The 23,123-nt window shown below is 33.9% G+C and overlaps 1 protein-coding gene across 2 annotated transcripts in view; it reads left to right on the top strand.

Annotated features, from left to right (window-relative positions):
- The window catches only part of NCKAP1 (NCK associated protein 1), a 107,316-nt gene that overhangs the window by 5,915 nt on the left and 78,278 nt on the right, over positions 1-23,123 (top strand). The window contains exons 2-3 of one of the 2 annotated variants that reach the window (XM_034654822.1): positions 9,594-9,611; positions 10,671-10,781. In XM_034654822.1, coding sequence (XP_034510713.1) covers positions 9,594-9,611; positions 10,671-10,781 — 129 coding nt within the window. The remainder of the gene's footprint in view (positions 1-9,593; positions 9,612-10,670; positions 10,782-23,123) is intronic. The other variant, XM_034654823.1, reaches the window with a different exon arrangement.

Genomic DNA, 23,123 nt, shown 5'->3' with positions numbered 1-23,123 from the left:
GACTTTACTGTATACTGTTTGTATTTTTCTTTAATTTGTCCTTAGATCTATGATGTACTTATTTATACATAAAGCAGTTGAATTTGGAGAGGTTAAATAATTTACCCAATTCCCTTTTTTAAAAGTTTATGTATTTATGTTTTAATAATCTCTACAACCAGTGTGGGACTCTTCACTCATGATCCTCAGATCAAGAACTGCAACCGAGCCAACCAGGCACCCCTGTGCAATTCTTATTCTAGAAAATAATAAGAATTTAGATCGGCACCTTTTTTTAATTGACCACTAAGTATGGTTTCTAATTTAATTATTTTTGCCATTAGATTTATAGTCATTATTGACATTTTTGTGGTAGATATAATTAGATTTTGAACACACAGTAACCTTAAAGAAATATGCAGTTTGTTTCTTTGTTTCTTTCTTTTTTTTTTTAAGATTTTATTTATTTATTGGACGGAGAGAAAGCGAGAGAGGAAACACCAGCAGGGGGAGTGGGAGAGGGAGAAGCAGGCTTCCCGCTGAGCAGGGAGCCCAATGTGGCGCTTGATCCCAGAACCCTGGGATCATGACCTGATCCGAAGGCAGATGCCTAATGACTGAGCCATCCAGGCACCCCAGAAATATGCAGTTTCATTACAGAAATAATTTTTGGTTTTATTGTATATTATTTTGTATGAACTTTCATGGATTTGCATGAAAAGATCATTGAGATCATACTATCAGTGTACCAGAATGATTATTAAAAAAAAAAAAAAAGATTTATTTGAGAGAGAGTGCACAGGGCAGAGAGTGAGGGGGAGAGAGTCTTAAGCAGACTTCATGCTCAGCCTGGGGCCCCATGTGGGGCTCAATCTCATGACCTGAGCTGAAACCAAGAGTTGGCTGCTTGGGGCGCCTGGGTGGCACAGCGGTTAAGCATCTGCCTTTGGCTCAGGGCGTGATCCCAGCGTTCTGGGATCGAGCCCCACATCAGGCTCTTCTGCTATGAGCCTGCGTCTTCCTCTCCCACTCCCCCTGCTTGTGTTCCCTCTCTCGCTGGCTGTCTCTATCTCTGTCAAATAAAAAAAAAAAAATAAAAAAAAATAAAAATAAATAAAGTAAGTCACACCATGACTCTTTAAAAAAAAAAAAAAAAGAGTTGGCTGCTTAACTGACTGTACCACCCTGGTACCCCCCCCATAGTGATTATTATTGGAGACTTCTGTTTAGCTTTATAATGTATTAAAATGAGAAATAGTTTAGAATTAGGAATTTTAAAATTCAGTTTATTCAAAAGTTTTTGGAGAAGTATATTTTGTTTTTGCTTTTCATGTTCTGTGCATTTTTTCTTTGTGATTATTTCTAAAATTTAGCCCCTGCCATTAAAATATAAAAATTGAAAGCACTAACCATATAAACAATATTAAAGAAATAGGAAATTTTGTTTGAATTGGGGTAAGAGTAATTATAAAGCAGAAAGGAAAAGTGTGAACTAAAAGAAATAAATAGCATTTGTCTTTCCTAATTTTAAGAACACATGCAGTCATTTCCCTACTTGAAGGTATATTTTGTTCCAAATTAAATTTGGATTTTTTTATTTTTAGAGGGAGTGAGTGTGCAGGGTAGGGAAAGGGGATGGGAGGGGGAAGGGGCAGAGGGAGAGAGAATTTTAAGCAGGCTTCCCACCCAGTGTGGAGCCCCATACAGATTTATTTATTTATTTGAGAGAGAGCAAGAGAGAGAGTTCGGGGAGGGGCAAAGGGAGAGAGAGAATCTTAAGCAGACTCCCTGCTGAGTGAGGAGCCCAACCTAGGGCTCTGTCCCAGGACCCTGAGATCATGACCTGAGCTGAAATCATGAGTGTGATGCTTAACTGACTGAGCCACCCAGGTGCTCCTAAATTTGGACTATCTGATGTACTTTTTCATTTTAAATTTTACATAAAGTTAAATGGTAACATTTTCACATTGAAAATTCTGTAACATGAAATATAAGAAATGCAATTAAGAAAATCCACCAGTAAGTTTGTTTTTCTCTCTTGGGGAGAAATTAGTAATTAGAAATTAGTAGTACTCTTTTCTATTCTCAAAATGTGTTTTTTTGTTGGCTGTTTTTACTATTGGCTTTATCAGTAAATGTAGTAAAATCTTCTTTTCCTCCTTTTAGGAATTTGCAGTACTATACTTAGTCTTTGGCAGATTTTTTTACTTATTCTAACAGTAATGAGACAATCTCCTGATTAATCATTTCATCAAATAATATGTTGCAATGTTTTACTTAAATAAGTTAACAAACTTCATAAGCTCTTGAATTGCTAATTTGTAAGTAGGGTTGTACATATGCCAATTTCAAAGAAATTTCTTGTTTTAAGTAAGAGCCTGTTTTGGAAAATACTTTCTTATTGTGTAGTTGATTATTTTAGATACTTGATAGTAATAAAACTGCATTTTAAAAAGTATTTTGTAAATCATATGAACTATTCTTTTAGTTAGTCCCAAATTTTGAGGGTTTCTTTTTCATGCATGCAGTTACTCCTTATTTATTGAATGTCTTCACAGACGCTAGGGAGACAGATAAGTGAAGATGCAGTCTCCAATGCCAAGAAATTCACATTTTAGTAGGTTGAGAGATTTACAGATATTTTACCTAAAATGTATTTTAAGTGTGCTTATGGGAGTCTTGAGAAGGGCATTGAAGATTCTGTCCTGGGGAAGAAGAGAGAGTGACTTTTGTGCTTGATTTTGAAGTATGAATAGAAGCTTTGGGTAGGCAGTGACAAGGTGTAGTCAGTCATTATTTAAGATTTCAGAACTTTTGTTCGGCAGGATATATAAAGATATGAAATATATAAGGTTATAAAAACCCTAGTAATGTCTAATGTCCTTGCTGGCATATAGTTTCTAAACTTCTCTATCGTTTTACATACTTGTAGTATATTCTGTAGCTTGAGAGAGCTAGATTCTAGATAAAGCTCTGATACTATCTTTTAAACTTTGGATAAGTTACTTAGCTGTTCTGGGTTATAGTTTCTTTATTTATAAGTTGAGGAGACCATTGGTTCTTAGCCAGGGATGCACAACATAATCATTTAAAAATGTTTTTAAAAATATATCTGTATCTTGACCCAAACCTACTGGGTGGGGTCACTAGTTCATATGATTTCATATGATAGTAATTATTCCAATTACTACCCTGAAGTGATTCTGATGTTAAGAGACACTGAAGTAAGTAAAATGTAAGTTTTTAATACCTCTGATTTCTTTCTCAGGTAGTTATTCATGATAGTGATATAATTTTGTTTTCTGGGGTAAAACTAAATTTCTGTAATGCTGGGCTACATATAGACTTTCTACTAGCAAAACCATCCACAGAGTACTTATTTGTTCTCAGCTTTTGTTATGCTCTAAGCTATATATTTTTGTTTTCTAAGCCATGTGTTAATCTTTTTGATTCTAATTCCTGAAATCTTAAATAGATATTCCAGTTCTCCCATGTCTGTAGAATACTCGTTAATTAACTTTAGAAGGTTGAGTGAGTTAATTCATCTAAAGTGCTAGTGCAGTGCCTGGCACAGGAGTAAGAAATGAGTAAGTTTAGGCTATTGTTATTAAATCTGTTTTGGGGGCTTGAAATAAAGTGGACATTTAATAAGTTCATTTTTTTCCCCTGTTAAATCCAGCTCAAGACTATCTTTGGGAAACATTTCTAAACTTCCTTTTTTACTCTCTGACATTATAGTTTGATATCTACCTTATCCAAGTACAAAATAAGTATTTGTATTTCAGGAGTGTATTCTTCAGTGGGCCTTTAAAGAGCAGCTTTTTTCTTTTCTTTTTCTTTTCTTTTTTGTTTTTTAAGATTTTATTTATTTATTCGACAGAGATAGAGACAGCCAGCGAGAGAGGGAACACAAGCAGGGGGAGTGGGTGAGGAAGAGGCAGGCTCATAGCAGAANAAGATTTTATTTATTTATTCGACAGAGATAGAGACAGCCAGCGAGAGAGGGAACACAAGCAGGGGGAGTGGGTGAGGAAGAAGCAGGCTCATAGTAGAAGAGCCTGATGTGGGGCTTGATCCCGTAACGCCGGGATCACGCCCTGGGCCGAAGGCAGACGCTTAACCGCTGTGCCACCCAGGCGCCCCAGCTTTTTTATTTTCTTTATTTTATTTTATTTTTATTTATTTATTTAGTAAAGTGGAGCCCAACACAGGGCTTGAACTCACAACCCCGAGATCAATACCTGAGCTTAGATCAAGAGTCAGATGCTTAACTGCCTGAGCCACCCAGGTGCCCCAAGAGCAGTTTCTTCACAACAGTAAAAATGTGGCCACATATAATACTTGAGAAAACCTATAGAACACCTTTGTTTTATAAATTGAGATTTTCTCTGTATTGCAAGCTGAAAAATGTTTAAGAGCAATAGTGACATATACCTCTTCTTGTGAATTGAATAGTAATTAGTAACTCATTTGAATCATTAAAATTTTTAGTAATTTTGAAGTATAGAATGCATTGAAATACTTGTTAAGTTTGTGATATTCCCAGGATTTGTGCTTAGAAAGCAATAACCATTATATATACACATGTATATGTATGTATATGTGTATATATATGATATATATACATATATGTAAATTAAGTTGGCTATTATTGGCTCTAAATAACAGGTAGTTATTGATGAATTTGCATTAATTTTAAAGCATTTCCAATAATTCCAGTATACTTTACAATGAAGCCTCTTAATCTAAATTTTAGCAGTGCATTGCTTTTTTTTTTTTTTTTTCCACCTACCCAAGCTTAAGGGGAAGTTCAAAGCAGATTGGTTGGTCAAAATATAGGTGATACACATGAAAAAACAAAATAATTGGAAATAAAGCCACTAATATGAGAATTTAAGTCTCGTTTTGCTCTTGATAGATTTTCCAATATTTATTGAAAATTTGCGTTGTATTACTCTCATTTTTAAAATTAGAAAATAAAAGAATGATAGGTAAGTTGTTTTCTCTAGTCCATGATTTTAGGTGATGTCCGTCCTTATTCTAGGCATTAATGTCAGCTAATTTCCTTGAAGACTCAAGGGAGAATCTTGGTCCTGGTATGCTTTTAATTTTGCAAAACCTGCTTTAAAAACTATGGTTTTTCTTGTTTATTGAGTAAAAATTAAATTCCTGTTTTTAGCATAAATTGGTCACATTTTGCATTTTTCTCTTCTTCCCTGACATTCAGATAGGGCTAGTTTCTTTCTTGTACTCTCAAAAATAGCATTCTTACTCTGAACTCTGGAATTTTGTTCATGTTTTTTTAATTACATTATTGTATTTAAAAAATTGGTTTGTTCTACAGTATTTTGGCAAAGGAATGTGTTTTATTGCTGAGTTAGACTAGGACTTAAACAATGATGAAACTAAGCAGATTTTTCGTTTGATAGTAATTACTCCAATGAAAGTTTTGAGTGGTTGAGGTATTGAGAGAATGGAACATGTTTTTTTTACTGTTTTTCTGAGCGTATATTTTTAGATAAGCATTTTTAGTGCTTTGGAATCTTTAGGTGCTCACAGCTAAACCTTGAGCAAGTCACTTAATTTTTGATGCTCCTTTCCTATCTGTTGAGAGATGCTTTAGACAGTTTCAAAAGCATAGATGTTTTTATACACAACAGGTGCCCAGTAAATGTTCTTTTTTTACTCCTCACTCTTGGGTCTTTGTTTTCTTTTTTCTTGATTGTTCCTTAATCTTTTATGAATAGATTGAGGACTGTTTCTGTATTTGATTTTTGTAACATCATGGTAAGTTTTTGAAAAAATAGGTAGCATTAACCATGTAAAGTTAATCTGTAGTGTGTAATCTTAATGTTTTGACAGCCGGGGGAAAGGACTTGGGAAGGGGTTTTGGTGGTAGATGGGCAGAAAAATTTGTTTTAAACTTATACTTTGAAATCACGTAAAGTCTGGTCTTGAGGTTTCTAGTCAAAGATATTTATTTCGTGGCCTGAATAAAATATTACGTGGTTTTCTAAAACATCTCTGTTTTTATTTTTGGTAATAATACTATATTTATGTTTTGTGAAAAAAATGAACTTGGAGTTGTTGATTGATAATACTGAGTTAGAATTGGTTAAATGGAAAATTTTACTTTGATAATTGGGAACTCACTGTAGATATCCATGTGTTTTGAGAAATTTTATTTTAAAAAACAGGAGATGATTATTCAGAACTTATTTATTACGCGTTTACATACCAGTTATTGGAATAAGCACTTTATGTGCATTTTGTCTTTTAAAAATCTGAACAGTCTACCCTGCGAAGTAGGTAGTGTTAGTACCCTTAATTTTATGGATTAAAGAACTGAGGTTCAGCTTGCTAGGAAGGCATATGGGCTGTGCTCTTGACTCAGAAACAGATTTCTTAATTATTATATTTAAGTATTCCCTTTAACATTAGTGTAGTTTTATCTTCCACATTAAATAGTCATAACTTTGTTGAATTTAAAGATAAGTAGACTATTCATAGAAAATAAAATTGCAGTTGTGAGAACTGGAAATTTAAGTACATAAATATTTAAATTTCCTTTAGATCTTCTGGAATTTCAAATTACAGTATTTTATGCATTATGAAAGCATGCTGAGTCAAGATAAAGTGAAATACACGGTTTTGGGGTTTTGGTTTTTTTTTTTTTAAGTTCTGTGGTTCAGAAATGGTTTCCTTTTTGTCTAATGAAATAGATCTTTTAGTAACCAATTATGCAAAAAAAATTTTTTTTTTTTTTTGGTAGGGCTGTAAGGTTCAGTTATTTAGATGCAATTTTGCCCTGTACGCACCTTTTCTTTTTCTCTTTTTCTTTTTTGGTGTGGGGAAGATAGAAGTATTCAAGTTTGTTTGATTTAGGTCTTTTGGGTAAGCCTTTCTGACGCGCATCAATCTAAAATTTGTTAATAACTAAGTATAGTAGTATATGTAGTTTTCTTAAAGGTGGCACTTAAAAGGGTGATACTTTTGAGAGTGAAAGATTAATTTTTTTTTTTTTAAGATTTTATTTATTTATTTGACAGAGATAGAGACAGCCAGCGAGAGAGGGAACACAAGCAGGGGGAGTGGGAGAGGAAGAAGCAGGCTCATAGCAGAGGAGCCTGATGTGGGGCTCGATCCCGTAACGCTGGGATCACGCCCTGAGCCGAAGGCAGACGCTTAACCGCTGTGCCACCCAGGCGCCCCGAAAGATTAATTTTATGTAATATTGTAGTTATAGTAGGATGAGGTAGAGTTTCAGGTGTACCAACTGCAGACAATGTTTTTGAAATGTAGGTTGTTATTTTATGATTTCTTTGTCCTCTGTGTCCTGAAAATGAAATGCTTTGAGTAAGGGTGGAGAAGAATATTAATTTTTATAAACTGAGACATCTGGTTAGTTGGAATTTTGCTGTACTGCTTTGGTATAGGAGGAAACCCTTGTTAACTGAATTATTTAGTATGGCTTTTGGCAGATGTTAACTACATAGATGTTAGCTTTTAGTCAACTCATTGTTTTTTTTTCTTGATCTTTTTCTTTTTTGCCTGAGTGTTCCATACACAGTGTCTCTGTTGGTATTAAGTAAATAAATCAAGCAGGTTGATTTCAGAAAAAATAAAATAGGGGCTAGTGCTTCTCTCTAGTATCTATGAGCCATGTATGTTCTATTGGCATTTTTGAGTGCTCATGGTATTCCAAACATCTATGTAAACTGCACGTGTGCCTGCATGCACATATGTAATGGTCCTAAAAACTTTTTACGGTTAATTGCAATTACAGATGGAAAAACTGAGGCACAGAGGGGTAAAATCACTTGCTTATAATTATGCAGTTAAGAAGTGATGGAGTTAGGATATGAACATGGACAGCCTCTCTTAGAACTCATGTTCTTAACTACTAGGCTTGACTCTTTCTATAAGTACAACATATTTGGCATTTAGGAAACAAATGAAGGAAATGTGTGATTGGAAAAGGGAATTGTAGTCATTGTTAGTTCTGTATACTATGAGAAAGACTATTTTGCAGTTACTATTCATATGAGATTTTCTTGGGTAATTATAATTATTGAGGCTGTTATTGACAGCAGCTAACATTTTTAGAGCATTTTAGAGCACTTATGTGCTAGCCCTTATGCTAAATACTGTACATGGTTTATCTGTCTCTTTTCTAATCCTCATAATGACCCTATGAGGTAAGTACTGATTTCCCCACTTAAACATGAAGAAACAGTCTAGGAGATATTTTGTAACATATTCAAGGTCCTATGGATTGTAAGTGAAGATTGAAACCCAGTAAGTCTTATTCTAGAGTCTGTGTTCTGCCTCCCATTATAGTATATTTAGACATGGCTCATTGAAGCAGTGTGGAAAAAGGTAAATCAATTTCAAGGAAAGATTATGCAATCATTTATTTTTCCATTGAAATGAAATTTCATTCTTTTTGTTTCCAGTGTAAGAAGGAAGAGTTCCTCATATATGTACATGCATCTATATATTTGAAAATACATATATGTTAGTTTTCAGATATTTGATTAAATTCTTATACAGTGAAATTTGTGATCATGGAAATGCGTATGGTAGTCTATCGTATTTTCATTATTCGATAGTCACTAATATTGTTAGAATGGATAGCTAAATTTTTAAATATTAGAATGTGGAAGATAAAACATATCCTTAGAAAACTGAATGTAATAAGAAAAGAAAAAACAATGTAATTTGGAATCATTTTAGGATTCTGCACACCTCAGGCATATTTAGGGAACTTGATTTCATTGTATCATCGGTGTAAGGAAATGCTAATCTATAGCTATTGCTATTTGGACAAATTCTTAGTTTGTGGTTCTTAGTTATACTTATTATATAGTATATTTTTTGGGAAGTGGATTAATTGGCAGATTAGTTTATGAGAAATAATATTTTGAACAAATGATAGTCTACTCTGAGGAAAAGTCAGATGTATTCTAGTATTTATGATGTTGAAATGGAATTTGCATAGTTGCCTTGTGTCAATCTGGTTAAGGATTATGAAGTTCTAAATTTCTTAAGTTAATTTTATCTGCTTATGTTTGAGCGTTAAGAGAATTCTTACTGCATTCCTATTTCCATTTGGAAAATGAAGGAATGTTTGCATTGATTTTTATACTTTGACTTGGAAGGGAGTTAGGTGATGTTTGAAAAGTAGTTTCAATTTGAGCTGAAGTGCAAAAGTCATCCAATAACGATTTATTTTTATTCTTGGCTACCGTTTCTTTTTAAGGTATGTAAAATTTCACTGACGGTTTTGCTCCTTTTTTTATAGTTGCATGTAGTCTTCATTTTTCCTTCTAGTATTATTTTAAGTTTATTTAGAAAGAGCACCAAGAAACTGACATGGTTGTACACTTACACAGTAGTATTTAAATATATATGAATAGTATAAACTCTATAAATCTATTGTATACTAAACTCGCTACTTAGAATACCTTTAAAATTGTAGCACCATATAGTTCTAATCTTGTTTTGTTATTCATAGTCTGCGGTGCATAAGTTCTCTACTGAAACGTATGTCATAGTTTGACAATCATTGTTTACACGTAATTTTCTCTCTTTTTGTTACAATGCTTCCCCAGCAAGGACAAGTTTGGAAGGTTTGCAAAGCTTTTCACCTTCCCTCTGCCCGCTTGCCCGCTTTCAGATCAGTTTCATGTTTCATAACTTCTCTTTCTGCAATTCACAACATAGCCATAGTAAACAATGAAAAAAACATTAAATTGCAATATGATTTTTCCTCACACATAGTAGAGAGATAAAACTTTTTCAGAGGACACATTTTTAAAAAAAATGCAATGAGAAGTTCAATAGCAATGTTATAATTTTAGTAATTCCCTAAGAAATATCATCTCACTAGCACGCAGTTAATTAAATGTCACGTAACAAAACACTGAATATTATCGATTATATTTGGTATTGCTAATAGTTCAGATAAAACGTTCTTTCTAATAATAATATTTTACATTTGTATAATGCTTTACAGTTTACTACAGAGAATGCTGTATGGCTGATGTGGTCAAAATGTAAACATCCCCATTTATTCTGTGCTTATGAGATATAGAACAGATGTAGATTCCTTGTTTGAAGTGCTGCTGGTATGATGGAAAAATACTGTTGTAACTCAGATGTTCAGAGGAATAGGCAACACACTTTATAGTACTATAAAGACAATTTTAGCAGCTTCCAGTTCTTTCGAACTAGGGCTCTTGTATTAAAATGTTTAAAGTGAATGAGGAAAACATTTTGGAAAAGACATTTAAACATAAGCTTTTATTTTATAACACTTAGAAACATTTCCAGTACTCTTCTGAATATTTAATTTTGTAATATTTTATTAGCTTCAGATGAATACAATCCTACCTCAAACCAAGACTTTTTTTTTCTTTTTCTTTTTTTTTTAGGTTTGAGCTTTTTCCTTCACTGCTGTTCTGCGCTAACTGCTTTGAAACTTTCCATGCATTTTTTTCAGTAGAAGAACATCTCTGTACTGTCTCCCATTGCATATTTCAGCTGTGACAATCCCTGCACTTTGCCTATTCATTTTATCACCTGCTCACCAAAAACAATAAATATCTCTAATTTCTGATTACAGATTTGCTGTTACTTGGTTTTAGAACAAGGATGCATTTCACTTTTTTATTACTGTTGTTTTATAGGCATGTGGAGATCCCAAGGCAAAACCATCCTACCTTATTGACAAAAACCTGGAATCTGCTGTGAAGTTCATAGTCAGAAAGTTCCCTGCTGTAGAAACTCGCAACAACAATGTAAGTCATAGAAATTTTTGTATTACTTGATTTTAGCCTTCTGTAGGGAAAGTAATGGTTAGTATAATGGTTGAAGTAGTTCTTATTTGTCTAATTCTTTATATTTTGGTATACCAATTATGTACGTTGATTAAGGGCTTTTAGGAACAATATTCTTATCTCTAAACTGGAAAAAATGTCTCTGAACTGTATCACCATTTTATAATAGAAAACATAAGATCTTAATTTCTTACACACTTCTCTTTCAAGTTGCAACAGAAAGTAAGGTAATAGAAATGTATATATTCCAAATATTTGCATGACTAGTTGGGGAATTTTTCCTTATAGTCATAAACTTTATTTTGAAATTAGTAAATGTCTTCATAGAACTTGTGTGGGTTTTTAGTAATTAGCTGTGTTTATTCTAAGATACATTTTTTTAGTATTTTTATAATTGAGAAAAACATTTCTGAAAAATAATATAACAAGGTGATAGTGTAGGATCTTTATTTTTCCATATTACTTTCTTCAGATGGGATAGTTTTTCTTAGTATATACAATATAGTCATATTCAGAGTCTTCCTGATATGTTTTCATAATCTTTTGGTAGTTCTTTACAATAATTTCTATAAATAACTAATTTTCAAAAATTAGCTAATTCTATCTCAGTGTGGTCTTTTCATATAAATTTTGTTGACTTGGAATCTTTCTGCATGCCTTCTCTGTTTCAATTTTTTTCTTTTGTAGTCTCATGTTATAATCTTTGCTTTCTTTTTCTTTATGTACAGACTTAGTCTAGAAATGTCCTCTTACATATGGTCTCTGTACTTTTTAGAAACTGTTTAAAAAATATTTTGTCATCTTTTGTTTTCCTCACATTATGTATTGAAGATTCATACTTAACCTGTTGATATCACCTTTACTTAAAAATATTGTAATGTAAAGGGAACAACACCAGTCAGAGTTAATAAAGTCTGATAAAGTCCTTTTTGAAGAATTAAAGTCTGTTTCTTGTGAGTAAGGGCTAATAGAGGTCTTTCTTTGTTTCATAGAAGATTGTGTTTTATAATTGGTATATTAACGTATCACAATTAGTTCCTGATTACAAAATGGGTGATTCAAAGTACACCCTTCTTAAGAACACCATTATTTGTGTGGAGAATTTTTTTTTAGTTATTGACATTAATTAGCTGACTCATCCAACATAATATACTCACTCTGAATGAGAGATATTCTGTCCTCATTTAGTTTCATTTATACTTCTTTTTCTCCTGGCTCATAAAATCTCTGTGATATGAGCTCTTCAGAGAATCATTTAAGTTTAATTTGTGTGTGTGAGTATGTGTGTGTGTGTGTGTGTGTGTGTGCAAAGTTCCCTGTGAAAATAAGCATAGTTCCTAAATATGAGGTCTTTTTAAAGAAAATTAGCAAGATCTGATTAAATACATGTTCACTTTTTTTGTAACAGTAACATATTTTGTTAAAGAGTAAATTCAGAATCTTTTCCTAATTTATGGGGCAAACTTTATAATATTGGTGCTTTTTCTTTTAAGTAATTTTACTTCCGTTCTCAATTTCTGCAGCACAAAATTGACTTTTTAAAATAACAGTTTTATTAAAGTATAATTCACATGCATATAGTTTACCCACTTAAAGTGTATAATTCAGTGGGTTTTTAGTATGTCCACAGAGTTGTGCATCCAGTACCATAATTTTAGAATATTTTCATCACCCCAAAAAGAAACCCCAGACCTATTAACATTCACTCCTGCCAGTTCCCCATCTCTTGACAAACACTTACCTACTTTCTGGCTGTATGCCTATTTTGGAGATTTCATATAAATAGAATCATATAACGTGGTCTTTTGTGACTGGCTTCTTTTCGTTTAGCATAATGTTTTTAAGGTTATCCAAGTTGTAGCATGTATCGGTACTTCATTTCTTTTTATTGTCAAAAAATATTCCATTGTGTGGATATATCATTTTATTTATCCACTCACCAATTGATAGATGTTTGAGTTGTTTCTGCTTTTTTTTTTTTTTTTTGCTGTTATGAATAATGCTGTGTGAACATATATGTAAAAGTTGTTGTGTGAACTTAACGTTTTCATTTCTCTTGGATATGTATACTTAGAGGTAGAATTGCTGGGTCATTTGGTAATTTTTTGTTTAACCTATGAAATCAGTTGTATAGTACTGTTGAATATTATGCTGCTTGTAGAATTTACTCTGGTTGTCGTGTTTGCAGAGTCTGAGTTTTGTCATATAGCCTTTACAACTATTCCATGTAATGCCATTCTGTTGTTTTTTTGCCTACCGAAGTACTATGTACTAGGTATTTATGAAATTTTGTGATCTCAGTTTTGATCTGAGCCTGCTAAAATCCTGGTGAGAAGTTCCTGGCAAATTTGGATTAGGAAATGAGAAATGAGTTCAGTTTTGTTATTTTTTAATTGGAGGTTTAAGGACTGGGAATGGTAATAGCATCTGGGAACGATAGAAACTTGCAGGTTTCTGGTGGTTAGGTACACTGAAGAAAGGGTATTGATATCATAGTTGGGTTTTTTCCTTCATATTTGGGTCTTTGTGTCATTGTATAAATATGTGCAACAGAGCATGCTTACTTTATCTCATGGATCAGGGAGAATTACTGGTTAGCGCTGTTTCTGTTTTGATTCAGATAAGCACCACTTGTCCCCAGTTTCAGAAAAGGCAATCATAAAAATATTGTTTTGGTGAAAATTAAGCACAAATTTATTTTGAAGTTTTCATGATTAGATTCTTACGAAAAGGCTACCTGTGTGCTTACAGGTAGCTGGTTATGTGGTATTCTAACAAAGGGAGGACACTGCTGACAAATATAGCCAGATTGGTGCCTAACATAGTTTTAACAGTGATAATGTTGGGCTCTGTTGAGTCAATTTTACTGTCTTGCTCGGGCCCCTTTGTGACCTGGTAGAAGCTTTTGTACTCTCCCAATTCTGGATTTTGGAAAAGTCTGGATCAAGGAATGGTTTTGTTTTGTTTTGTTTTATTTTCTGAGTCGTGATTTTGAACTAGATGCTTCATAGGCTTCAAAGCAGGCTAATTAGGTAAAAGTCAACTGAATAAAGTGATACCGGTTTTATAATTGTGGCAGCATTTACCGAGTATCTAGTATGTGCCAGGCTATGTGTTTTAATAATTATTTTTCTTATTTAATTTTAGATTAAGGAAAGCATTTCTGAGCTGAGAGATTGTCTAATTTATTTATAACATGGTATTTTCTAGTATTTTGAAAGTGTGACTGCCACATGGGTGTATAATTTGTTTCCCATAAGTTCTTTATGAGCATACAGAGTGAAATCTGTTATTTTCCTGGATAAAGAAAATAGAAACTTCTTATTTTTTTAACAGGTAAAAATTGTTTTGTCTAAGAAATTCTAAGGGGCATTTTAAGGAAATATTCAGGTGTTTATATGTTAAAACATTTCTTATGGAATATTTTTCCTAAAATATTTTATTTTCCTGCCTTTGTTCCTATGTTGTATTTCCATCTAAAAGCTACTTTGTGTTTCTTAAAATAGTAAAAATACCCGACACAAAGTTATCATTATAAGATTTGTTTACTTACTGTGCATTTTACTGTAAAATTTTAGATTTCATTCCCAAATTAATGGAAAAGTGATATAAATACTGCCCTATATATGTTGAATCAGGTTTTAATTCTCTAAGAATGAAGGCATTGTTGGTGAGGAGAGGGCCGCAAAGTCATACAGGGCTTCTGGACTAAGATACAGGCCGTTATTGAAATAATTAGAAAATTAAGTTTTCAAACTTTGAAGAATATTTTGTGTTATAGGTGTATTACTTATCTCCTCTCTTAAGGAACACGGTATTACCGGGTACCACGTAATAAACTAAATTTTTTAAGTAGCTTACTGCATCACTTAAGGAAAGACAAAATAAAGCAACTCTAATAATGTTGATTGTGAGACATAGCTTTAGAATCTTTTTAAAAAAATTTAAAAAAAAAAGATTTTATTTATTTATTTGAGAGAGTGTGAGAGAGCATAAGCAGGGGGAGCAGCAGAGGTGGAGGGAGAAACAGGTTCTCTGCTGAACACAGAGCCCAATACAGGACTCGATCCCAGGACCCTGGGATCATGACCTGAGCCATGCAGGCACTCCTAGAATTTGTTTTTAAACACCATTTTATTCCTAGTGCTTGGTATGTAAGAGGCAATAAATAAATGTTTGATGAGTGAATAAAATTTCCTTTATTTAATCATTATTTTAAATTTATGTCAGAATCCAAACTTAGCAGTAATTTTTAAATTTCATTGTTATCAGCTAAAAAATAACTATCCTTTTTAGTAGAGCTACACAAATGCATCTCATTAACGATACTACTGAGAGCAAATTGAAATAAGGAGTCCCAGCTTCTTAAAAAACATAAATGTGTTTTGGGAGTGGGGCGGCGGTATCGAGGTTGGGGGTAGGGAAGCCCTGATACATGCACTGTGGTTAAGTTTAGAAGGAAAGGGTAAGGAAACTTACTTGTTTCTAGCTAGTATCTAAAAAGGCATTTGTTGTCTTGTCATGGTTTCCATTATGATGTGGTAGTTAAGAGGATGGACTTTGGAGCCAGTAAATCAGAATTTGAGTTCTGGTCTTTCCACCTAATAGCTGAATGATTTGGGTAAAGTAATTTCACATTTTTTTTTTTAAGATTTTAATTTGTTTTTTTGAGAGGCAGTGAGTGAGCAAGCGAGAACACAAACTGGGGGAGGTGCTGAGGGAAAGGGAGCAGCAGACTCCCGGCTGAGCAGGGAGCCCAACACAGGGACTTGCTCCTGGAACCCTGGGATCATGACCTGAGTTGAAGGCAGACGCTTAACCATCTGAGCCACCCAGGCGCCCCAAGTCATTTCACATCTTAAAGCCTCTTTGTTCTTATCTCTAAAATGATGATAATACCAATTTTCAAGAAACAGTTTAATATCTCCTGAGTACTTACAGATTTGTGTGACAAATTGCTTTTGAAAAATGGAAGCTGTTACTTATATTACCTCTCTGACTTTTTGGTCTACTTCATTGGCTTTTCTTCTAGCTGCCCTTTAAATGTGGGTATTTCTAAATGACTTCTCCTCCTCCACCACCCCTGCCTGCAATATATATGTATGAAAACCTTTACTTTATGGCTTCAATTAAGTAATATACTCTCTTCTGTTTTCTGGGTTCTAGATGTGAATTCCAGCTACCTTTTAGAGAGCTGCACAAGTTAAATAGCAAACTTTGTATCCAGCATTGAACACATGATTATCCTCCATTTTGTTTCTCTTCTGTGTTTTCTGTCTTGAGCCATCATCTTCCACTTGGTTACCCAAACTAGAATTTTCAGAAACCCCTTTGACTTTTATAAAATGTCAAGTTAGTCATTTAGGCTTATCAGTTTTAATACTTGTCAGTTTTAATAATGTCTTGAATTTGTCCCTTTCAGGTCTACATCTCATCTTCTGCAGGGAGAAATGCTATGATAATCCAAACACTGCTTTTCATGCCTTTTAATCTCTCCTCCTGTTGCCACCCCCCTATTCCCCACACTAGGGGAGACCAAACAGAACAAAACTGATTTCTCTGTGGTAACTCACACCTCTGTTTTCCTGGCCCAAGCACTCATCTTTGAATCCTGTTGACTAGGATATAGTAGGCCAACAATAATACTTTGGTTTTAAAATGAATTATCTTATAATAAAATAATGTAACAGTATTTTTTTTACTTTTTTAAAAAGATTTTATTTATTTGTCAGAGAGACAGAGCACACAAGCAGGGGGAGAGGCAGGCAGAGGGAGTAGCAAGCTTCCCACTGAGCAAGGCCTGAAGTGGGACTCAATCCCAGGACCCTGGGATCATGACCTGAGCCAAAGGCAGGTGCTTAATGGACTGAGCCACCCAGCCATCCCATTGTAACAGTATTTTGATGGTATATTTTGTTGTTAGTCAGTATGTCTCTCTCTATATCTGTATATACCCTATGGAAAATTAAAAAATATAAAATTGAGAAACAGTGAGAACTAACTTATCTATTCTTTTAAAAAGGTATCATCAGCATTCATTTAATATCTCTTCTACATTTAACAGTCTTTACTTCTAGCTTGAATAAATAGAGTAAATAGAAGAGCGAACCCCTGATTAGCAGATACAAGTAAGCCATGCCTTGATATATTTGAAAAGTATTTGAAATAGGTCAAGTACTGGCAGGGAATTGCATTAGCACTAATGACCTGCCTAAACTGGTTTAAATTGTCTTTTAATTTTTACCAAAATAATATGAATGCATGGTAATGAGTCAAATAGTTCAGAAGAATTTAGGATGAAAAGTGGTTATTATCTCCTATTCCACTCTTTCCCACCCTGGTCATATTTCTCAGAAGTAACTTCTATAAGGAATATGCTTATTCTTTTTCTTTTATAAATTAATTTACCAATGTTAGACAATGTCTATTATAAGCTCTCTGCTACAAAAGATAAGAATTTAGGTCATTCAGTTTCTTGCTCCTTTCTCCCCTCTTCCTGATATTCTATAGTTTTTTTGTTGTTGTTCATATTTTTGGATCATTGGTTACTTCCTTTTTAAGCTTTAAGTAATATAGTTCTCTATTTTTATAGCCTCAGCCTCGGTCATTTGTACTTTAATGCTGTCAAAATTGTTAGTGCTTTCTTTTGTTTTTGAAATCATAAAGTATTCTGAAATTAAATTGTATGCTGATACTAAAAATTAAAAACTAGTAAAGATCTGAGTGCTTAGTTTTCATTGTTTCACTCCATTGTCACACCCGACTTAGAATAATTTATATTACATATATTTATTTATGTTTATATATATAATATATGTAGCATTAAAATAAAATGGATTCTTTCTTCCAGAATTATTTCATAGTTAAATTTGTTTCATAGGTACGTCATGATTTTCTGGACTTAGTTATATGCCTTGATAGAATTCTTAAATTTCTCTCTCCTAATAATCATATCACCTTTATAAGCTTTCCTTTTTTTGTGGAGCCCATTCTCCTATAACTTGCAGTCTTCTAACTCCCCTCTGGACAGTTTGCTTATGTCTGCTGCATGGCTTTCATCCTGGGAAATCTCTTTGTTGTTCCGCTAGGGCTTTCACATAGAGTTTTCATAGTTTGGGAATGCCTTGAAATTGTGTACAGAGTTTGCTTGTGAATATATTTTTCAGCTTTCATTGTATTCTTGGGGATGATTCTTAGGATCCCAAAACACATCTGCTTTGAAATCACAATCTTGTGTACTGTATATTCTAATTATACTAAACCCTAATCATAACCTCTTCAGCTCATTGATGCTGTTTTCCTGCAAATGAGACTGCCAGTGTACGTTATACTGGGGTTTTATAGCTTAGCTCCTAGCATAGCCCCTAAGGAGAACATTCTTGGCATTTGCAATCATCTTTTTATTTTCCTCAAATTTCCTAAAGTTATATCTAGCCTTTAGTGATAGTTTTTCAGCTGTCTTTCAAGCAGTCCGTTTGGCTGCAATGGTGATTATGATCCCCTAAATAATAACAAAGGATGTTACCAATGCCTAATAACCTGTTGATTTTTAATTTTTATTTTCTTGGTCATTTGTTTAAAGGGGGCTTTAGCAACTTTTAGTCTGGTACCCTTTGAGTACCTATGGCATGGTATTTTACTGTTTATCATGGCGGGTCTGGTCTTTACCTTTTCTTAGATCAAAAGTTATTTGCCAAGATCCAGAGTAAAAGACAACAAAAGAAACTACAATGGAGTAAATAAGAGATGTTGCAAAAACACTTATTTTTCTTTATTCTTCTTCCTAGCTGCACATAGTGAGCTAGACACACACATACGCTAGAGGTTATTTTTCAAATCACTTGCCTCTTTGAATTAGGCATTTAGAGCTAGGAAGGAAGCAATTCTTCTTTTAAGAATCTTCTCAAGGGGGCGCTTGGGTGGCTCCGTTGGTTAAGCTGAACCTTTGGCTCAGGTCATGATCTAGGGTCCTGGAATTGAGCCCCAAGCTGGGCCCCCTGATCAGCAGGGGGTCTCCTTCTCTGTCTCCCTCTGCCCCTCCCCACTGCTCATCCTCACTCTTTCAAATAAATAAATAAAATTTATTTCAAAATAAATAAATAAAATTTATTTCAGAGTAAATAAATAAATATGTGTGTCCACGTATAGATAAGTTTATAGCAGCATTATTCATAATAGCCTAGAACTGGAAACAGTTCAGATGCCCAGCAATTGATGAATAAATAAACAAAATGTGGTATATCCATTTAATGGGATACTGTTCAGCAATTAAAGGGAACACACTACTGATACATATTGTAGTATCAGTGAACTCCAAAAACATTTAGGCTAAGTGACAGAAGCCAGATGGAAAAAGCTACATATTGTGTGATTCTATTTTATAGGAAATGTCTAGAAAAAGCAAATTTGTTGAGACAGAAAGTAGATCAATAGTTGCTTGGTGCAACTCTTGCACCAAGGTGAGCTTAACTTTAGGCGCAAGGGAGCTTTTTGGGATAATGGAGATGCTCTAAAGTAATAAGCTTGGTGGTTGCACAACTCTAAATTTACACAAATTATTTAATTGTTCATTTATCATGGATGAATTTTATGGTAGGGAAATTGTACCACAGTAAAGCTATGAAAAACAAATAATTTTGAGCAAATAATTTGGTATTTTAGAAAAAATGAAGTTTATTCAGAAATAAGCTTTTTGGTTCTCACTGTGTCAAGCTTGTTGAGTTTACTTAGGTGAAATTGTAACAAGTCTGTTTTCTAACGCACTGTGCATTAAAGGTACTCTCATCAGGAGCAAATGGTAATTGACAGGAAGAGAAACAGAAACTTCAGAAAGTATAGCCAGGAAGGACTGTTTAATGTTGGCTTATTACCTTGTATATGTCAGTAGCACCTGAGGCCATCATGACATGAATAGCTCAGTATAATTATTGGTTACAGTGATGACATCTAGTCAGTAAGAAAAGCTTGATTTATTTCTGTGTCCCCAGGTTACGAAACAAGGTAATCACATATTAGAAAAATTTATAAAAATTAATTATTAAAATTGAAGTAAAGGAACTAGTTTCATTTAGATTTTTATTTATATTGGAAAATGGTGCCTAATTATATGAGGTAAATTATATTATTAACACAGTGTGCTATCTTTTGTATAAACCTGTTATGCCTGACCAGCCACACTGTGCTAGCACCTGTAATTAATGATTTTTCTAGTATTAATGATAAAATTACAGGATTTTCATTGGTTTGCATTAATTTGACCATCTTGTAACTAGAAATCTTAAACTTTCAGGATTTTTTCTGACGCAGGTTAATGCACTGAGGTGGTAAAATAGAGATTGTTTTAATTTACCTAGTGCTACATAACAGACCACCCCAAATCTTACTGAGCTTAAAACAACAACTTATTTCTTATCATTCTGTGGGTTGATGGGGCAGTTCTTGTGCTTGTCTCAGCAGCCTTACATCACGCTGCGTTTAGCAGCTGGGTTGGCTGGGGGATGGGCCTACCTGGGCTTAGCAAGATGCTGAGCTGCTTCTTTCCAGGTGATGCACTATCTGAGGCATCTTCGCCCATGGTACTTTAGGGCAGTGTTCCCAAAAGAGCAAAATCAGAAGCTATAAAGCCTCAAGTTAAGAGTGTCATTTCTTTTTTTTTTTTTTTTTTAAGATTTTATTTATTTGACAGAGATAGAGACAGCCAGTGAGAGAGGGAACACAAGCAGGGGGAGTGGGAGAGGAAGAAGCAGGCTTATAGCGGAGGAGCCTGATGTGTGGTGCTCGATCCCACAACGCTGGGATCACGCCCTGAGCCGAAGGCAGACGCTTAACCACTGTGCCACCCAGGCGCCCCAAGAGTGTCATTTCTGTTGCTTTTTGTTGGTCAAAGCAAGTCACAAGGCCAGCTGAGATTGTAAGCGTGGGAAAGTAGACTACAATTCTTGATGGGAGGAGCAATAAAGTCTTATTACAAAAGAGGCATGCATATAATCTTTAATTTTTTTCGCCTGTGTGTTCTTTAAAATGTACAATCCTGCTTTTCAGAATTAAACAGATGATTAGCAATATAAACTGGAAAAAGTTTGCTTTAATATATAAAATGAAGAGGTTGAATTAGAGGAGTTCTTAGAAGCTTCAGTCTGATGAGGCGACAAATAAATACCAGTATTTTCCGTAAAGACAATAGCTTTAGCTTTGCTTGTTCCTGTACTAATTTTATGTCATTGTATGGCAATTTGAATGTTGAAATGTATTGAAGAGGTGTTTTGAACTTTGAAATTTGATTGATCTGTATTGCATTTTACCCTCTTATAGTCTATTACTGTATCTTTCCAGATACAGTGAGTATAAAAAGATACTTAGATTGGGAAATAGAAAAAAGTTCTGAAGATAGATGGGAATGGTGATTGCACTTTTAAGATTTTATTCATTTAGAAAGAGAGAGAGCACGAGCAAGTGTTGGGGGAGTGGACAGGATAGAGTGGGAGGGATTAGAGTTATTTTTCCTAAAATTTATTTACTGTTTGTTCAGAAAAATGCATTTGAAATATTGACTACAGTAGAATCATTTTGTATATGATAAAAGGAGACTCCTACAAAATCCTATGAACCTTTTTAAAAATGAGTACTCTTTGTGTGAATTTGGATTTTCAGGTAATCTTAAGAGATTTGCTTTTATTGGATAGAATATGTCATTCTCTTTCGATGTTTCACATTTCCTTCTTTTATGCTTTCTTATCCTGGAAAGACATAATGAAGTATTTTGCCCAACTTTGGGGATTTGTTCAAGGCATTAAATCATCACTCTGTGTTAGGATACATAAACTCATTTGATGATGCCTGATACTGCATTCATTTACAGTCAGCAGTGCAAAATTGACTTTGTGATTTTTATGTTGAGAATCTTGAGGATTGGTAATTGATTGATTGTGCATCCATGTGCTGGTGTTCTTGGTGCTAGAGATACAGCAGAGAATGATACAAATGTCCTGGCTCTTATGGACTTAAGTTCAAGTTGAGATTTTAGACAACAAACAATTAACAGAAATAAATACATACTTTGATTTGGAGATAAGTGGTAGGAAGAAATAAAAAAAAAGGATAAGAAGTTAGAGAGTAATGAGGAAAAGGAGACTGTTTTAGAGAAGAATGCTTACCAGTGGCTTTTCTGAAGAGAAGTGCGTGAGTGAGCTATGCAAAGAAGTGGCAAAGAGCATCCCAGACTTGAGAAAGAGCAAGTGCAAAGCCTCTGAGGTAGGGCCAAGCTTGGTGAAGTTGATTAACAGCAGGAAGACCAATATGACAACTACTGAGTGAGGCTAGAGTATGAAAGGAGATGAGGTCTTAAAGATAGGCAGGTGTCCTATTTAAATTTTATTCTGAGGCAGTCGTAGGGACTTTGTATTTTATTTTAAGTGTGGTGGGAAACCATTGGGATTTTTTAAAAGCCTTTTATTTTGAAATAATATTAGACTTAAAAAATTTGCAGAAATAGTGCAGAGAGTTCCCATCTACTCTTTACCCAGTATTAATATCTTGCATAATCATGCAAGTAAATCAGTTGCAATCAGTTTTTTGAGGTAGCGTGTTACTTTAAAATTCTCACTCTCCTGCTTCCGCCTGGAGAAGACTGAAGAGGTAAGAGAGGAAGTATGGAGTCCAGTTTGGAGGCTAGCGTAGAGATGTAGGTGGGAGTTGATGAGGGCGGTAGCTGACAGTTCCCTTAAAAGAGGTTTATCCAAATAGCTTCCCGGGACTCATATTTTTAAAAGCTTGATTTAGAATATCATACTAAGAAATTGCACAAAGCTTTCCCTGAGACCAAACTTCTGTACTTGGTTGTTTTTTAAGAGGAACAAAATACTAGCATAATTTGGACCAAGAAAAATATTGTGCATAAGCAATTTTGTTAATGAAAGAAGGTAGTAATTGAAATAGATGAGTAAAGAACTATAGCCACATTTCTGTGTGTTGAAAATCAGTGAGTTTCTCTCTTAGGCATTGGTTCCTTATTGTAAGTTGCCAGTAATTTTTCTCTCAAAGAATGAAAACTAGTAAATACTACATTTCAGTCAATTTTTTCAATACTTTGTGTGGAAAATGCTCCTTAATTTGACAGAGATTAATTACCAAGATTTTTGGATGCAAAGGTACAATCTCATTTTATGATCTGCATGGCTAATCTTTATCGTGTTTATTTTCAGTTTTTACATATTTTACGTGAATGTTAAGAGTAATGATTCATAGTTTGAAATTTTAATGAAAGCATTATACAGATATTTTGCTGATGTATATAGTTAATCTACG

The sequence above is a fragment of the Ailuropoda melanoleuca genome, chromosome 2 (assembly GCF_002007445.2).
Source record: "Ailuropoda melanoleuca isolate Jingjing chromosome 2, ASM200744v2, whole genome shotgun sequence".
Lineage (NCBI taxonomy): Eukaryota > Metazoa > Chordata > Mammalia > Carnivora > Ursidae > Ailuropoda > Ailuropoda melanoleuca.
The sequence above is the reverse complement of the archived record's forward strand: the minus strand, read 5'-3'. Positions and strand labels throughout refer to the sequence as shown.